This window comes from Bradysia coprophila, unplaced genomic scaffold, assembly GCF_014529535.1.
Source record: "Bradysia coprophila strain Holo2 unplaced genomic scaffold, BU_Bcop_v1 contig_138, whole genome shotgun sequence".
Lineage (NCBI taxonomy): Eukaryota > Metazoa > Arthropoda > Insecta > Diptera > Sciaridae > Bradysia > Bradysia coprophila.
Window position 1 is genome coordinate 4,369,763 of NW_023503409.1, and position 18,127 is coordinate 4,387,889.

The 18,127-nt window shown below is 34.2% G+C and overlaps 3 protein-coding genes across 4 annotated transcripts in view; all 3 read left to right on the top strand.

Moving 5' to 3' along the window:
• Positions 1-591: 591 nt before the first annotated feature.
• On the top strand, positions 592-7,786 carry LOC119073626 (23 kDa integral membrane protein). Of its 2 annotated transcripts, none has more exons than XM_037179217.1 (5): positions 592-891; positions 6,613-6,801; positions 6,863-7,177; positions 7,248-7,399; positions 7,603-7,786. In XM_037179217.1, exons 1-4 carry the CDS (start codon positions 829-831, stop codon positions 7,395-7,397), a joined length of 717 nt encoding a protein of 238 aa, XP_037035112.1. In that variant the 5' UTR covers positions 592-828; the 3' UTR covers positions 7,398-7,399; positions 7,603-7,786. The 2 variants fall into 2 exon arrangements, with proteins under 2 accessions (XP_037035112.1, XP_037035111.1); XM_037179216.1 differs by having other exon boundaries at positions 596-891; positions 7,598-7,786.
• A 3,483-nt stretch (positions 7,787-11,269) lies between these two features.
• LOC119073477 (ATP-binding cassette sub-family G member 4-like) lies at positions 11,270-14,118 on the top strand. The gene is made up of 4 exons (XM_037178982.1): positions 11,270-11,959; positions 12,023-12,562; positions 12,623-12,844; positions 13,033-14,118. The coding sequence occupies exons 1-4, from the start codon at positions 11,366-11,368 to the stop codon at positions 13,714-13,716; spliced, it is 2,040 nt and encodes a 679-aa protein (XP_037034877.1). The 5' UTR covers positions 11,270-11,365; the 3' UTR covers positions 13,717-14,118.
• A 1,590-nt stretch (positions 14,119-15,708) lies between these two features.
• Positions 15,709-18,127, top strand: part of LOC119073523 — a 73,613-nt gene continuing 71,194 nt past the window's right edge. Inside the window, exon 1 of the mRNA XM_037179058.1 lies at positions 15,709-16,193. Coding sequence (XP_037034953.1) covers positions 16,000-16,193 — 194 coding nt within the window. The 5' untranslated portion in view covers positions 15,709-15,999. The remainder of the gene's footprint in view (positions 16,194-18,127) is intronic.

Below are 18,127 nucleotides of genomic sequence, written 5' to 3' on the forward strand. Positions count from 1 at the left end.
AATACACGTTCAACCTGAATTAGACATTAATTTGAATTTCTACCTAAATACCGACTATCCAATACTTTTCCCATTACACAGGTGGATAACTCCGGTCAGTAACCGCATTGATCGCGGTTGAAGCAATAAAACTCGAAAAATCTATAGCTTTCGTGAACTACTTTCAACGCAATAAGTTAACGAACCACTAACTATAGGATTCTAACACATACTTCATGGGGATTTTCGTTTTCATGTCGTATTTCGATCTTTTATTTAGATTAAAAAATAGTTTCCCTATCCCTTCACCATTACAGAGTCGAACTAAATTGGATTGGTTCACAGTGAATAGACTTACATAATTTATGTACAACGTACAGTACACACAGTACACAGAATTACTTATTCCGTATTCGAAGTGCGATTAAAATCAATGACAAATTTAATATTTAATAATCATATATTGTCCAGACCGCATATATATCACAATGGATACGAAATGTGACAAATAAATGAACCGTTTCGCGCCTGGTCAACGCATTTTATTCAAACAATAATCAAACCACCCCAAAATTCATTTCACCCACATTAACATACACCATGTAATAAGAAAATAAAAATGCGGTGGTCATTTCCATATAGTCCACTTTTATCAAACAGTATACCTTGGAGTTCAGTTAGTTTCGGACTTGGAGTTGATTCAAACGTAAAAATAATTTCCTCGATTCTAACGGTGCCTTATTTGAACAAGGTGGTGAAATTTTTTTTTAGTGAGGTGTGAATTTTCTTGGCGCAATAAATAAAGGAATAATTTTCGATTGAAGCAGTTAGAAGTTTTAAACTATCAAAATGCAGTCGTGTGGAATGAATATTATCAAATATATTCTGTTTGTGTTTAACGTCTTCTTTGCGGTAAGTACTAATAATGTCAGTTATTCTAATTATTATTTAAATGTTGAGCAGCTCCCAGTCGCTAAAACAATTGTGCTATGATATTTTATAGTTACCGGTTTCTATTTTTGATAAAATTCCTTCAAATGAGATGTTTCCAGCACGAGCCGGAGGCGAGTTTTGCAATCGAATTTGCTAAAAAAAAACCTTTTAGCATAAGTTAGGAACAGCGTTTTTCCTAAACAACGTTGGATGAACGTGTATGCAGAGTTCCCACTCCTCCTAAAATTCATAAAATGGACCAAATCCTCCTAAAATCTCCTAAAATCTTCTAAAACTCCTAAAATTCCTAAAATGAGCTCACACTCTCGAAGAATTTTTTTAATAATACTGAAAAACTAAAAACGGTAAAAACAGCAAAATTATGCGGCAATGAATTTGAACTTCTGTATGAACCTGACTCAACTTGCGAAAACACTCCTTTCTTTGAGTCATGCAAATAGCGATCCTGAACGTGGATTTAGCGAAAATAAATATATTATCGAGGATCGCAGTTTGTTAGAAGATGCGACTATCGTGTCACTTCGAACGTTTAAGGACGGTTGCTAGGAATCTCGCGCCGCGTCATTCACAATAATTCACATTTTGACACATTTTGTATAAGGAAGATGTCACTTTGTGAATTATTGTGAATGACGCGGCGCGAGATTCCTTAACACCTTAAGGACACATTGAATAATATAAACGTCACTGACTTCCTAATGAATCGACATATTTTCCAGATGTGCTCCAATGTACTTTACTTTTCTCGAACAACAAAAAGTCGAGAAGGTACTACTTCTTAAGAATAAAGAGGCGGAAGATAATCTCAATAAAGCATCTTCACAAAAAAAAAATCGAGTTCAGAAAAACTTTCCGATATCGAGAAATCTCTCCAGATCCAGTAGAAAAAAACTTTTTAGTGCACAAGAGCTGATAAATGATGTAAACAAAATTATGGTGAATCTTGTTAATTCGAAAGGCGCAGTCGACAAGAAAAACCTGATAAAGGATCAGTTGCTGGCTAGTCGAGACTGGCGTCAGAAAAGAGGAAATCATAAAAGTTTCAATTATTAAACTACATCAGGAAAAATATGTTTTGACAAAAAAAAAACTTTTTGTCAATTTTCTTAAACATTTTTAGTATTTTACGAAGTGTATGAGAAACAGAGAAACAGAGCAAAAATTCCTCCGGAAATTACTTATACAACCTTTCCCACATTTAAAAAAATTCCTCCTAAAATTCCCCTAAAATTACCTTCCAAATCTCCTAAAATACTCCTAAAATTGCCTTTAAAATTTCCTAATTTTAGGAGCCTTCCTAAGCCGTGGGAACTCTGTGTATGACGTTGGAAATACGCAATGAAGTCGCGATATTTCAACACGAGTTGGTAATTTTTTTCTTCCTTAACTAGTGTTGAAATATCACCTCCGTCTGGTGATCTCCTTCGCTAAAAAAGCCTTTTAACATGTACGCATTAGGAAATCAACGATTATAAAATTGCTTAAACTTTTACTTGATTTATGAGATTGAACAGCATTCTAGGGTTCTCTTTAGCGCATCCTCATAATTTGATTTTAAAAAAATTAACAAAAGAAGTACTGAACTACCAACTGTCTCCTGGCAACCTGTCGGTCCATCGGTTCTCGGATCTAATTACGCTCCGATTTTCGTTTCATAAGTGCAACAAATGAAAATTATGGATCTACTTGAATAAGATCACAAATTTCGTTACGTTAAATGAAAAAGGAAGTTGCAAAGTATTCATTTCTAGCAAAGTTATTACATTTAAACTAATGAAGTAGTGGTATATAAACACTCAATGGGGGACACCTTTAACATAAAGGAACTCATTTAATGAAAATAATTGCGATGATACAGTACTGCGTGTAAAAGGTTACAATAGATATTTACGTGACAAAAACGGAACAGTTTAAAAGTCGAGTTTTCGTGTGAAGGTTGTTGATCTGAAGCGAAGCCGAGGTGAAATGAACGGCTTTCGGTGCAGAAACATTTTTTTCTGCATTTATTGTATCAAAATTTTATGTTTTGGGAGTTGATGTTGTTTGTAAATGTTTCCACAAAAAATTTTTTTGATAATGAAAAGCTAGATTTTTATTTTCTATATAATCACACGCTTGCAACAAGAATGAAATGTGAAATAAAAAATCTAGATTTTCAATTGTTAAACCAATTTTGTGTGGAATCATTTACAAACCACAACAACTCCAAAACGGAAAGCTTGCAGAATTTCACTTTCTCTCCTTGTACAAATCAAAAATTTTGAATTTTCAAAAGGGTTTGAAACACTTGTACGACATTTAATAGCTATTTTCATAATAAGGTAGTAAATGGGATTGTTTTGCGCACTAGATGTGAGACTGACGATACGAGCGAAGCGAGTTCGGCAACACATCGTGTGCGCAAAACCCCCATTTGCTACCGTGTTAGGAACAAGGTTTTATCTCCTGTAATGTCATAATCACCATAAAAAACAAATTTAAAAAATCAAACTGAAACATAAACACGCCATGACGCCGTCACTCATTCATATTCCCCGCAAATAAAACACACGTATGGTACACTGTCAAGAATTTGTCAATTTTCAGTGAATAAATGAGAAATTATCGAAGTTTTCAGTGAATAAATGTGAAATTATCGAAGTTAGCCGTGCGCAAATGACCATTTATCGAAATTTTCAGTTAATAAACGTACGTTCTGTGAATGACGTGTTTAAATATAGCCCATTTTGATTCTAAAAGCGACACTCAAATTGTGAATGTTATGACATTACAGGAGATAAAATAGTTTAACATGGAGATCTCATGCTACTCACTTTATAAGAAAGAGTTGCACAATACCTACAATTGAAAATAAAATTTGTGGCAATGAAGTTACACATTTACGCATCCAAGATTCATAATTTTGATGGAAAATCGAATTTTTATTATTTTACAGAAAATTTCGCCACAATTTCGACTCATAAGTTTATCGGTAGCCACTAAAAGAATAACATTGCGCAACAGTAAAACAAACTACTTTTCAATCTTTAAGTTATTAAAAATTAATCACAATAAAATTACAAGGTCTCCACTTGCGTAGAATTGAATTATATTTAGTTCTTATTCAATCATGAACGAAAAATTCATTTATTTTTGTCACTAAGTCAACAGTTTCATATACGTCGCACAATAGAAAATAGAAGTGGGCATTAGAAGGGTCGTTCTCTTTCCTGTAGTAATTATAGTTATTTGCCCAAATCAATATAAATATCCAAAGTATTGAAATTCTTTTGTGTAATAGCATTTTAAGCTGGAAACACACGAGCAATTTTACTTTGATGTAATCGACAATTATGCTGGATTTTCCACCAGCGTTACAATAGTTTCACTCTTTTAGTTCCACTTTTTTTGTGGAACTAGAAAAAGTGAAACTATTGTAACACTGCATATATGTAGCGTTACAATAGTACCACTTTTTTAGTTTCACAAGCTAGCCGTTTTCAAATTTCTCTAGCTTGTGAAACTGAAAAAGTGGTACTATTGTAACGCTGGTCGATTTTCCATTGTTTAGCCTATGGTAAATAACGAATTACAATGGAAACGTAGCTTAGTTGTAATCCCATCATAACAAAATTTCTAGTTTGTCTTCGGTCTCAGGTAATATTTATATGCGCATTTGTTTTGTACGGTTGATTTAAGGCAATGCCGGTGGTACATGAGAAAGTGCTTACAATTAACCGTTCAAAGTTGATACGCAAAAAAATCATGTTAGTTATTGAGAAAGCTAAAAGACCTTCGAAAAACCCTTATTTTCGGCCTAGAAACATGAAAACCATCTTTACATCACAATTCAAAAACATTAGCTCTAGTTTCTCAACAAAGAAAAGCTTATTTTACTTTTAAAAATTTGTATACGCTAACCTCTCCTTCTGCTCAAAATTTGAGCCTTCAATTAACAAATTTAATGCAATAAACCTCATTTGTCCCTTAATTTGGTTGATTGATTTGTATAATTTATATTGTATTTTGTATTTTGTGTATTTTATATGATTTATTCTGGGATATCTGTAATTTGTCAATCGATTTGAATTGAAATTACTACACGAATTCACGGTAAGTCGTATCCGTTTTCGTTTACTGATTCTAATTTCAATTTGTTAATGAAGATGTATTTTCTGCCCATAAAAACGTCATAAATCATTTAAATTAATAGACACAATGTGTCTGACACATGTAGATGTATGTACAGCTTAAAATCAGGAAAATCGCATAGTGTAGTGCAGTTTTTCGAGGTTTCAATCAGTTCGGAGGCTTTCGTTTAAGTCTAAGATAGAACGTCAATGTCGAAATTATCGTAGGATATTGTATGATATTTATGATGACTAAATATGCGCATTCCGAGATAAAATTCCATAATAATTATTTGAGATAAAAGCTTTTTAGTTCAGTATACAATACACACTATGCGTATACATTAAATCGTATTTTTAGAATTCTACAAATACCGAAGATAAGAAGAGCAATTTCTGTGAAAAGTTTACTCAATTCTACGAAACCAAGTGACGTTTGATTGAGCTGTAAGGCTTTTTTTTAAATAAAAGTTATTTATACCTAATAAAATTTTGAAAAGTCCAGTTTTCGTGTGAAGTTATGTTATGTGATCTGTTGATACGAGGCCCGTGGGGAAATATCCAGTCAAACGTGACTTTTCCTTTTTATGCCGACTTTCTTGTTTTCTCTAGTATAGTGTAATAGGCCATTTTCGGTCCTAGGGAGATCAAAAGCCTGTAAATAATTTACAGAACGTGTCCCTGAGAAGATGACAATTTCTTGTACTTATTTACATCACATCGTCATGTACAACAATGAAATTAGACAATACATACATCGTAATGTGTATATCCAAGGAGACGGATATTGAGTCCACCTAAGGTGATAGGACCAACAGAGTTTTTTTTTAGTACTACTCACACTATACCCAACAAAACCGACAATGTCCCAATCTACTTTTTATTTTTCTTGTTCTAACGAACTATTACGTTCATCTTTGTATAAAGATCGTTTAATGTAAATTCCAATAAGTTGAAATCCAATTTCATATTCAAAACACTTCTTAGTGTTTAGTTATCTGCATACAATTTACATCGAACAAAAATACACTCGCCAATTGCTGTAAATGCGTTGTTGGTAAGCCAGTCTAATAATTTGACTGATTTCAATTACATAGGTCGAAGCTACCCTTTACCGTTAGAATCACTGAAGCAAATTGCCCATGTAACTAAATCCATAAACAACGGAATTGTCTGCAAAAATAATTTCCATACAAAATAAGAGGATGTTTTATTGCTCATCGATTTATTCATATGCTACAAATTCTGGACGATAAATCTTTTTTATGGCCATTTCTCAGCTGCTTTTATTGCTTTTGTGTAAATAACAACGAAAATTGCTTATTTATGGATACCTGGATTGGGGATATTGCCACAATACTGTGATGTAGGATGCTTTTATCATATGCATCGACAGGAGGTCCAATTTTCAGCTATTTTAAATTATGAAATTACGTATACTTGATGATCATATCATCGCCATGTTGATTTCAAATTCATTAATTTTATTTGATGTTTCAATGTCTGTCGCAATGATTTGTACGATTCCATTTTGGTTTGTAAATCTCGTCAATTCTTGTTATGTTTACAGATAAGTGGACTCGGCATATTGATAGCTGGGGCTCTAGTTCTCTCAGACATCAATGAATTTAACTACTTCTTGGAAGGTCGAGTCACCGCACCCCCAATCGTTCTGATTGTTACTGGTGCCATCATATTTTTAATAGCTTCACTGGGATGCTACGGAGCCATCAGGGAGTCACCGTCGATGCTTTATGCCGTACTTTTCTTAAAATTATTTAAACAAATATCTTCGATGAATCGAAAAATGATTTTTTTAGTTTGCCTTCCTCTTGTTGATTATATTCATCGTTGAGCTGGCAGTTGGAATTGCAGCATGTGTATTCAAATCGGACCTGCAAATGATGCTTCAAAAATCTTTGCAAGACTCTATCGAACGATCTAGCATGGACGATATAATGGCTTGGGATAATGTTCAGCAAAAGTTACAGTGTTGCGGTATCAATGGAGCATCGGACTGGCAAGATTTTAGCCGAAACCATACAATAAGAGCTAGCTGCTGTCGTCCTAATCATATTGATGGAACTAAAGATTGCAAGAACGGTGCAGCGCTGTTCCAGCATCGTTATTACCAGGTAAATTATATTGTTTAAGAATTCGTTTTGCTATCCATGAAAACACTGACTAAGACCCAATATTATATAGGATGGTTGCCTGCCGAAACTCAAGTCAAAAATTGATAGCAACGCTGTCGTTTTAATTGGTGTGGGACTCGGTCTAGCATTCGTTCAACTTCTTGGAATTGTTTTGGCGTGCTGGCTGGCCTCGGCAATCCGAAGAGAAAATGCGAAGTAAAGGTAGGGAACATATGAATCACCATAAATAATTCGGTAACATTAACTCCTCCCCTTAACGAAAGAATTTTATCGATTTTCCATAGAAATTTTATGTTTTACTCAATAAAATTTCCCAAACGAATTATCACGCAAAACTATGTTTCTTTATTGAATGTCTGAAGTCATTTCTATTTTTCTTTCTTTTTTTTTCTGTGTTAGATAAGGATCAGCAAATAATAATCGATGCGAGAACCAGCATACGCCATCATAATTCCAAGCAACAATCAAATACCTCTTTGTCATTTAAATTTCTATAATCAAGCATTTACATGGCATTCATAATGGCTAATGTGAAGGTTAAAATGTTGTTATTATTCGAAATTGAGATATTATATAACTAAGTTGAATTATATATGCAGAGAAGAATCCTTTATATATAACATTAAGTCGATATAAGCTATACTATGATGTATATGTTTAGATAAGAAGTTAGATGAACTTCACGATAATCCATTTTAAGTCAGTTTGTAGAAACAAAGAAAAATCAATTTTGGAAAATTTGAATCAACGTAACTTTGCAATATGTGTACCAACTTCAGTAGTTTTCAAATTATAATTCACAACGAAAAATTAATCCTGCCTTTGAACAGCTTCCATTCGTAAATCAAAAAAACATTTTCAGTGAATTACTTTTTAATTTTTGGAACTAGCTACCCTAATTTTGTTTTCCAATTGACATTTTTTAGCACAATTACAAGTAGGAAGACTAATTTAAAGTTTTAGACGTTGTGCTTAATATTTCCTGCCATCCGACCTTGATTGTCTGAATAATTATGTCCAGCGAGTATTTTTGGGAAAACATTTTCCAATATTTTCCTAAATTTTCCCGCATTTTTCCAATTTTTTTTTTATTTTTGGAAAATTAAAGAAAATTCAAGAAAATGTGGGAAAATGTTTTCCCAAAAATACTACCTTACACTCAAATTGTCTTCTGTATTTTTATCAAATAGGCCATTTCAATTAAAAATAAAAATAATTGATGGTAGCAGAACGAGAAAAATATCAAAATCTAAAATTAATCAAAATATAATTCAAACATTTGAAAGTCATCCATGTGTAGATTCAATACATATTTTCCATGAGCTTTAGCGAACAGCAAACGGCCAATGGCTGTTTAAGGACCTAATTTGTAATGTGCATTTTTGAATATTTTTTTTTTATTTCCGATTTTATATTTAAAATGATAAAAATATATAGACTTAACTACTGAACTCTTACTTACTTTAATCTTTAATGGCCTTTTGGGTAATTTATACTCTTCACACATCTTCAACAATCGGGGTCTTCGATTCCTTTACATGGTGAAATATCTTCAACAATCGGGGTCTTCGACTCATCGGCTTCGCCTCAAACAAGAATTGTACGATTTTTATCGTTTGACGCATTGGTAAGTATAATATTTACCATTTCAACTCAAAAATTGCTACTGGTAATTTCTGCAGAATAGGTAAGTAAATTGGTTAAAGTATAGCTCAATTGTAATTTCCAAACGGAAACGCTGTTTGGAAACGAAAGTTCAAACATAAGAGATTTTCGTATAATTACATTAATTCATCATAAAATTTGTTAGTGCACACTGCACAGCTGTGCTTCTAGCATGAACGTAAGAAATATTCGGGGGTTGTTGTTTGTAGAGAAAATCGGTATCGCTCAATTTGTTCCAAAATCAATTTATTTTTGCCAAATCAATTTCGACATCAAATAGATGCTATCATCAGTGGCACGAATGTTTATATAATTAATTCAGACACGAATTAAAAAGCGTGCTTCGTCATATGTGACTCCAATGCTAAATACAAACTTAAACATTGGTGGTCTGATCACAAACATCAAAAATCTTTAAATTAAATTAATTAAATATTCGGGGCTTATGCAATGAAAATAGGCCTTTTGACGTTGGAATAATGAGAATTAGTGCTAGAAGCAGTGCTATGACTAATGTCATCGCTCTATTTTTTTTATAACCAACTTCACTGCTATCAAGGGGGTAATCACTAGTAAATCAGTAAATCAAGTAAATCACGGTAAATCACAAAAAATTTTGAAAAATTTTTGAAAAATTTTTAATTGTCACTGGATTACATTTCGAAGTATCGTGGCCGTAAACATATAGGATAAATTTCATGAACTAATACAAATTGAAGTAAATAGATTCAAATTTAGTAGAAACTTCATTTTTGATTTACTTGATTTACTGTGATTTACCGTGATTTACCGTGATTTACTGAGCTAGTAAATCAGTGATTACCCCTCGACTGCTATGACATTTCATGTATATTTTGCCAGAGTGAAGTTGTGTCACCAGAAAATAGACCGCAACGAATGAAGGTATCTTATAGACATAGCTAGCAACATCTGCTTTCCCTTTAGCTCATCTCTATTGTTAGTTGTATCTGTATTTGGAATGATTAAATCAAAGAAGAACAAATTCACAAATCAAATAATTCTTATTTCTGTTGTGTTGTCTTGTGGCCAGAAAATGTGTCATTACCGTGTAAACATTTTCTTGTCGCAAGACATGTGGTACATATTCCTCGCATTCTGCTAGAAATACGAATGTCCCAGCGAAACATTAATGTACCATTACTCCCTGCATCCACCGTCAACTCGTTATGAAACGATAATTCTAACTATTCTAACCATCTGTTATCGATAACCGTTTCTAAATGAGTCAGTTATATGGACTGATTTTCATGTCTTTCTTTGCTTGCAGCGATAACTCTCAATTTTCCTGATTAATCAAACAATTCTTCATAATTTTCGATGGGCTTCCCGAAGCTGTAGACAGTATAGCACACACATACCAACACGACCAAGATGAGAATCACTCACACTTGGAGAATCTTTGGCGAGAACATATCTTTGGATTTGATAAACATGCGTGGACTTGTTCATGGGAAAGTGTTTTTTTGTTTTCAAAACACTTGGAATTGGCAAAACCAATTTTATTTCTTCAGTCGATGTGCTTCTCTTAGATGTTAATAATCGCCTTTTGTGTGCTTTCTGTGACTTGTTTGCTACAGTATATCCCAATATTGGGTGCAGTTTCTAATAAACTATAATTTCAATCGGTAATTTAGAATATTAGTTTGGTGGAACGATTCATTAGATATCGCAATATTTAGCATAGTGTAAATGGTTTTGTTTATCTTGTATCCATTTTCTCCGATGTCGCGGTTGGCAACCGTTTCGCGATAATTTTTTTTTTCAGAGTTAAAATACCGGCAAATATCCGAAGAGAAATCTATTCTTTTTAGTCGGTTCCTTGTTTTAAGTATTGACATCGCTAACCAAATATTTTGACCCTATCATTCTCCAGTGTTTTCTTTATTATTTCTACCATATGCCAGATTAAAAACCGGTAGAGCGAAGTAACAAGAACGAAAGTTGTAATTTCATATCTCCCGAATGTGAGATAGTCGTCCAGACACAATGGCGCCAATTCTCAAAAGCACTTGTAACTATTCGGAATTCAAAGCCGGCACGGACACATGGCACCATAATATACTACAAAATCAATATAATGCTCGAGGTCGCATAAAGTAAGAGTAAGGAAGCATAAGATGAGCAAAATTAATTGTCGCAAATGACTTGCGTTCTATATTACTCGGTCGGTTAGATGTTTCCACACTTAATGTATTCCACCCTAAGATATTGGCACTGTATGAATGTTCATTGTAAATTTTATGTTCAAATTTCAATTCTTCGGTTTTTATGTGAGTGTTTGAACTGTTGCGTTGCTTTTCTAATCTAATATTATGATAAAGCCGACAAATTACATCAAACTATGTGGAAATTAACTTAAATTATCTCTTTCTGAAATTAAGTCCGAAAATCTTCGACCCCAAAATTACACAAATAGCCAGTTACAAAAGCTCAGGATTGTCGTAAGTAAACATTCGTACTAATTTTACCTATTGGTAGGCTATGTCGCAACTTCTGGCCGATGATTCCATTGCCTTAGTATGGGAGGGACTTTGTTACGAAGATGCTCCTAGTTTTCTGGAAGAAATCACTGCAAAATGTCGGTCATTCAAGACTAAGAAAAGGAGGCAAATATTGAACGAACTGAATGGATATTTAAAATTCGGTGAACTAACTGCATTGATGGGTCCATCGGGGGCTGGAAAGTCGACATTGCTGAATTGCCTTACACAGGGAGAAAGCTACGAAGGAACGGATGGGAGAATAGCTGTCGCTAAAGCGGAAATGCGAAGTGTTTTTATAACACAGAATGAGAGAGACCATTTACTGTTTAATCTGACCGTTTTCGAGTCGATGTACTATGCTTCAGAAATGAAGAATCCTCCTAGCACGACCACATCACAGCACATAGCAATTGTGAAACGACTGCTGGATGATCTGGACCTGGAAAAAGTGGAAAATGTGATGATAGCACAATGTTCTGGCGGACAGAAGAAACGAATTGCAATCGCATTGGAATTGACGGCGATTACAAAACCAAATTTTGTTTTTCTCGATGAACCTACTAGTGGACTGGACAGCCACTCAGGATTCAATGTAAGATTTGTCGCTCTGAAGTTTATCACTAAATTTGATTAATCTTATGCCTTACATTGTAAGGTTATTCACCGACTCAGAATTTTGTCACAACAACTGAACATTGCTGTGGTCACAGTCATCCATCAGCCCAATTTTGAGATATTTTCTCAGTTCCACAATGTGTACATCTTATCCAACGTTGGTAGATGTATTTTTACTGGATCGCCAAAGACATTGCAAGAACGTTTAACCGCCTACAATTATCAAATTTCTAATTCAAATCCAGCTGATGTTATCATTTTCGTTGCTTCTTGTATTAGCGAAGAAGATGAGGAGGATTTAGTGGAGCCAATGCATGCTAGTGTTGAAGAGATTTCCTACAAAAAATTAGAGGACGCGCAACGAGACTGCGAAGAAATGATAAAACAAGTGGCAGAAGATTGGCCCAAAAATCTACTCACTTTGTCAGGTATTGAAATCGAAAAGTATGGACTGTGCACTTCACCTGAATCATTCAGAATGCACACGCTCTGGGTATTGATGAAGAGAACCTTCATTACGTCGCTGTTAAGACAAAAACGATTGATCCTAATCCGATTGGCATTGCATCTGCTTGTGGCGGTAGTATTGGATTTTTTATATCATTTTTCAATCAATAATTACTCGCGATACCTTTATTAGGTAGTATTGGCAGCCCTTTACAATCGCAGTTTAGGCAAAACGGGAGACTGTTATGTTGTAGTACACAATAGTACCAGTTTGTGTAAATCCGAAAACATTGAACACAATCTGCGAAAAGAAAGCGATCCCGGTCAAAACGTTAAATTCCAATTCTTCAGCTTGCTATTTCTTATGTTTGCTGCTTTGATGCCTACTGTACTCACATTTCCAGTTGAAATTAAGGTTAGTTGAGTCATCGTAATTTCGTGTTGTAGCTTTGAAGAGCTTTCACTAGCTTTGGGCTTTTTTTGTTGTTGATACTATTGAACATAAAAGAAGTTCATAGCTCACGAACGTTCTTACAAGGTAACACAGAAGACAGAAATCACTTTACGTTAGTTTAACTCGTTTCTTTCATAATATTGTTCCAGCTATTCATCAATGAGCACCGTAACGGATGGTACAATACTTCATTTTACTACATTTCAAAGACGCTGATCGAAATTCCAGTTCAATTGCTCTTTTCATTTTGCTTCGTATACTTTTTGTACTGGTACAGTGAACAAATCGACGTAACTTGGCGATTCAACTGCTTTTTGGCGGTGACGATAGTTAGTGGTTTCATTGCACAAGGTTTTGGCTTTCTAATCGGAGTTCTATGTGTCAATTCGTTTTCTATGGCAATCATACTTTCCAGTACTGTGTTGCTATTCCAGTTTTTATTCTCCGGCTTTTTTGTGAAGATATTGCAGATGAGTGTTTACACGAAATGGGTTACCTACTTTTCATTCGTCCGATTCAGTTTCGAGTCGCTGCTGATCATTTTATATGGCGAGAATCGCTGTCAAAGTCCATCCAAGTCAAGTATTATGTACACATTTGATCTGCACGATGACAATTTGATTTCGAATACATTTTGGATTGCGTGCCATCTCATTGCCACTCGGCTATTGGCATATCTCTTACTTCGGAATTTAGCAGATGAAGCGATGTTATCCAGAACACTCAGTTGGGAAGTTGTGTCGCAGTCAATTACGACGAGATACAAACACGTTCGACAGCGCTTTCGTTTTGGCCGTTCGAATTCAAATTATCAAAGAGAATACCATTTGTAGACGCCCGTACGAAGGAAGCAAATTTCATAGCGATTTTTACTCGATGTGCTCTAAATTGCCTTAAATATGTATACAAGGATAAAAGTTAGATTTGCTTTAAGCTTTTTATAATAAGAATTCTTCGTAACATTAAAGCTACATTGCAAGATAAAACAGTCGTGAAATGAAAATTTTGACTCTAAATGTATGTCTTAATAGTCGGGTTCCTTGATAGCAAATTTTCTTTTTCAACAATCGACTTTTTCAGTACAATTCGGGTGAACGGAGCCATTTTTCTGAAACAAGGGCCTGGTGCCTGGACTACATTGTCAGTATTTCATTTAACTGCTGAGTGTATACTGATAAAGTTTTGCTCAATTGTTGATATGTATCCAACTTTGATATTATATCCAAATCTGTGAAATTCACAATTTTGTCAATTAACTACAATATAACTTGCGTAGAATAAATATTGTTGCAGATTTTGTATTAAAATAATAGTTTTTGATCGAATTAACAAGTTCTTTTGTTGTTCCAATCATCAAGTTACTACCATAAGCTCATACATACCGTTCGATCACCGTGGAACACCCAGCTGCGTCGTTTCAAGCCGTTTCAAATCGACATTTTAGCCCGGAAAGGAAAGATTATTCTTGGTCAGCGTAATTAATACGAACTAATTTATTTACACTTGCCAAATCATGAAAACACTGAATATCACGCGTCAAAACTTATCGAAAATCACACTTTTTTAGTTCTCTCTCAGCAGACCTTGCAAACAGGTCTAGGGATCCAGGCGATGTTTTCCTTAATGGTGGAGTTTGTTTATGTTATTCGTCAAAGAGAGAAATTTGTGTATTTCATGGTGTGACGAGAGTAAAATTGTGTGCATCACAGGATTGAAACCACTCAATCACAGCCACTCAATCACGTATACTGTAATTTCGTGGTTTCAATCCAAGTGATGCAAATAACTATTACACACGATTTAATCTTAATTTAATATTAAGAGGCAAGCATATTCAGCCACTAGTAACAGTTACTTAGTCTTAAACAAAATCATTGTTCTGTTACTTTGATTGTATACATAAAGTATCTTCTAGTTTGCTACAAAGTCTATCACATCAATATTGTTTACCATATATTCATTCCACTATAAAGGAGAAACCAGCCAGAGTTCAATGATTATTTTTGCAGTTCTTATCAATAACAGATGACTAGCAGTTCAAAAATGTATAGGTACTTCTGCCATACTTTTGCAGAGTCAATACAACCCAGGATTTCATCACCTATATGCCAAAATGGACTTGGACTCCTTGTATTCCTTAATGAATATCTCTAACATGTCTCTTAGCAGTAATAACCTTTCTATCTTTCACATTTTAGACAACCTTTTATTTAAGGTAGATTTAAAAACATTTGAAAGGTTTCCATATTTTTCACCCAACATCCATCCAACATGAATGAAACCTTTCAACATAATTTTATCTTTTCTCTCTCAACGTATATTTTCTTAACTGTTTGTTACGTTGCATTCTGTTTATCTCTCATTTGTCGTGCTCACTTTCGTACAGAAATGGTATCATTTCGAATTTCCCCTCAACATAATGCATATATGTTGTGTAGAAGTACGGAATTTTAACCATTTTTGGGTATTTAAAAACTGTTTTTCAAATAAGATTCTTTGATAGATTTTTGTGTTTGAAATTTAATTTGAATACAAGTGAACAATACAATATTCTATATAAATATCGCACTCATAATACATTTAACATCAATGAAACAAAAGTTTTAAACGTCGATAAAATGCAGATGCATCATGCCGACCTCAAATAAAATCCAACACGAAAGAAATTAATGCATCGAACATTAGATAAAAACTGCACTATAAGAGTTACCTCTCTCGAGAGAGACTTTGCTGCAATCAAACAATATTCAAAGTTCAAAAAGCACGGCATTTGACGTTTATTCCTCTCTATCTCTCTTGGTGCAGTAGTAAATTGTCACTGTACACTTCAGTTCAGTTTTGTAAAAATGGCTGTACACAATTGCATCCTAGATCAACGGAGGGTTTTGGGATGATTGTATTGTGATTCTAATAACAAAAATAAAACTCTTTTTAGCCTTTCGTATGCAATAACGAGTGTAAATCAAAGTGTTGTTCAATTTCGATGATACATCAGTGTCTATCACCAATTTGTTGAACATTCAGTCGATAAAAAAACATTGCTCTAAGTTTTTGCATCCGGTGTGGGAGGTGCATTTAATTTTCGTTCATGTTTTGTGTTCTGTTAATGTTATACAATGATGGGTTTATTTCCTGAAGCAAGCGGTAGTTCACCCATAACATCAACACCGAAATTGTGCAGAAGATTATTCAGTTTCAGTGATAACAGTGCCAGCAAATCTAGCGGTACATTGAAATCTAATGAAATCAGTGATAGCAAGACGACATCAAAGAATGTGCAACAACTATCTACATCATGGGAGTATCTGAGGTAAGCCGGCAAAACATACTGCATATATTTAGGAGATTTTTTTTTTCTGTGAAATTTTATGCTGAATGAAATGCGATTTCTGTTTTCATTCAATTGGATAAGTTTTTATTTATTTATACAAATTGGCTGTGGTATCTTGAGATAAACAGCGCGAGAAACAAAACAGTTGATCCGTTGAATTTGACCTTAAAAATTATTTATGAGCTATCCGCATGTTTTTATTTCATTTCATTACTTAATCATCAAAAAAATCTGATTGAAATGTACCGCAACGATTATCATTATACTTATATTGACTCTGAGGATTTATTTTATGTTTACATACTAAGCAGCACCTACTTCGTCGACACATTCGGAATGGAATAATTAATTTCGATTTTGTAATGCGCGCACACATGTGCATCTTTTATGTTGTTGGGTTCTCTGGAATTATAAATTTGTCAGAAGTGAAGCGTCGATTCCGTTAAAATGGTTACTGTTAATATGGAACAAGAATCGCTACAACAGCGGTTTGAAGTTCAATCTTCTCAACAAAATTTGAGTTATTCATGCTGGAGGGCTGGCGAATGCTTCATGTAACCCTTTTAGTCTGTCCACGCATTTTATTGGTAAAAAGTAAACGGAGAGCTAAACGGAGTAAGTCCGATTACAGCAATGATGCATGAAACATTCAGTAAAAGCTATTGTACTCGCAGAACACCAACAACACCGTGACAAGTTTCATTTCCCCGATGAACTGACATAGGCGATACTTTAAATTTATGTTGTAAACCAAAAGACAAGATAGAGGAAAGAGAACCAACCGTTTAACAAAAATGTCTACCACATTAACTGACATGACCGATACAATGATACCATTTGCAAACCTCTTGTACAGAATTCATCGCTCGCAAAGAACGCAGAACACTTCCCTACTCACTCGCAATTCTCCCGAAGTCATTTTTTTTAAATAAGTCATAAGTCAATCGATGATTCGTAGTTCAGAGGAGGTTCTTATGCGGAAAGTGCACTCGATTAAATTTTTTCTTTAACATGTTTGTCTAAGAGTACACTTTGTAGTTTTTAATGGCATGTCCAACGGCTAAACTTATACCACATGATTTAAAAGCGTTAGTCTGATGAACCCTATTTGATCAATCTTAAAACATTTAGCACGTTGCCTTAACTATCACGTATTCAAATTGTGCAATGTTTTTTTTATTGTTGTTTATCGGAAAGGTCTAATTGCATTTCAGGAACAGTTGTGGTGTTCATCACTATTTTTTTACAGAAAATAAATTTTATACAAAAAAAAACATTTCAGCTCTAAAGAACTGACAAATACGAAAAAAAAACACGGAATAGTGTAATTTGCGCTTGCATTTCGAATGTAAACTTATGGTGAAGTAACAGAACATAACAGAACTTAGATGCATCCATGTAATTTTGAAAATAATCGTGACCAAAACCATAAATTAACTTTCATGATGAACTCGTAAGGTTTTTTTCCTCGTTTTTTACTTCAATAATATTTTCAAAATACTGAAAATGTTAGGCTAACGGAATTACAATCGAGTGTGACCTTTTATTGTTTAGAGTTGCTGTTTATTGTTTAGAGCATGTAAGAGCATCACTTTGTGCACTGCACATCATATGCACATTTTTTCATGTCCAGTCCTCGCTTCGCTTTTACGAAAAGGACAGATTTCTTTGTTAAATCCGACTGAATCGTAAAATTGACAAACATTTCGCTTAGTTCACTTACAAATCAATTTCATTAACTTAAACCAGCAACGAATTCTGTGGTATTTCGTTTTCACCACAAGAAGTTTAACCTGTCACATACGGCTATTCATCTGTTATCGATAACGATGACAAAAATAGTGACAAGCTCTGTGTAATATGGTCCTTTTTATATACAATCGCTAAACCGAACTGGTGTGCATACGTTATTT

What these genes read in the sequence shown, in the direction of transcription:
- LOC119073626 (XM_037179217.1), top strand. Translation starts at nt 829, where the DNA reads ATGCAGTCGTGTGGAATGAATATTATCAAATATATTCTGTTTGTGTTT. An exon ending in TGTTTAACGTCTTCTTTGCG is followed by an intron (nt 892 to 6,612) that starts GTAAGTACTAAT and finishes TTATGTTTACAG; the next exon opens with ATAAGTGGACTCGGCATATT. An exon ending in CACCGTCGATGCTTTATGCC is followed by an intron (nt 6,802 to 6,862) that starts GTACTTTTCTTA and finishes TGATTTTTTTAG; the next exon opens with TTTGCCTTCCTCTTGTTGAT.
- LOC119073477 (XM_037178982.1), top strand. Translation starts at nt 11,366, where the DNA reads ATGTCGCAACTTCTGGCCGATGATTCCATTGCCTTAGTATGGGAGGGA. An exon ending in ACAGCCACTCAGGATTCAAT is followed by an intron (nt 11,960 to 12,022) that starts GTAAGATTTGTC and finishes TTACATTGTAAG; the next exon opens with GTTATTCACCGACTCAGAAT. An exon ending in CATTTCCAGTTGAAATTAAG is followed by an intron (nt 12,845 to 13,032) that starts GTTAGTTGAGTC and finishes ATATTGTTCCAG; the next exon opens with CTATTCATCAATGAGCACCG.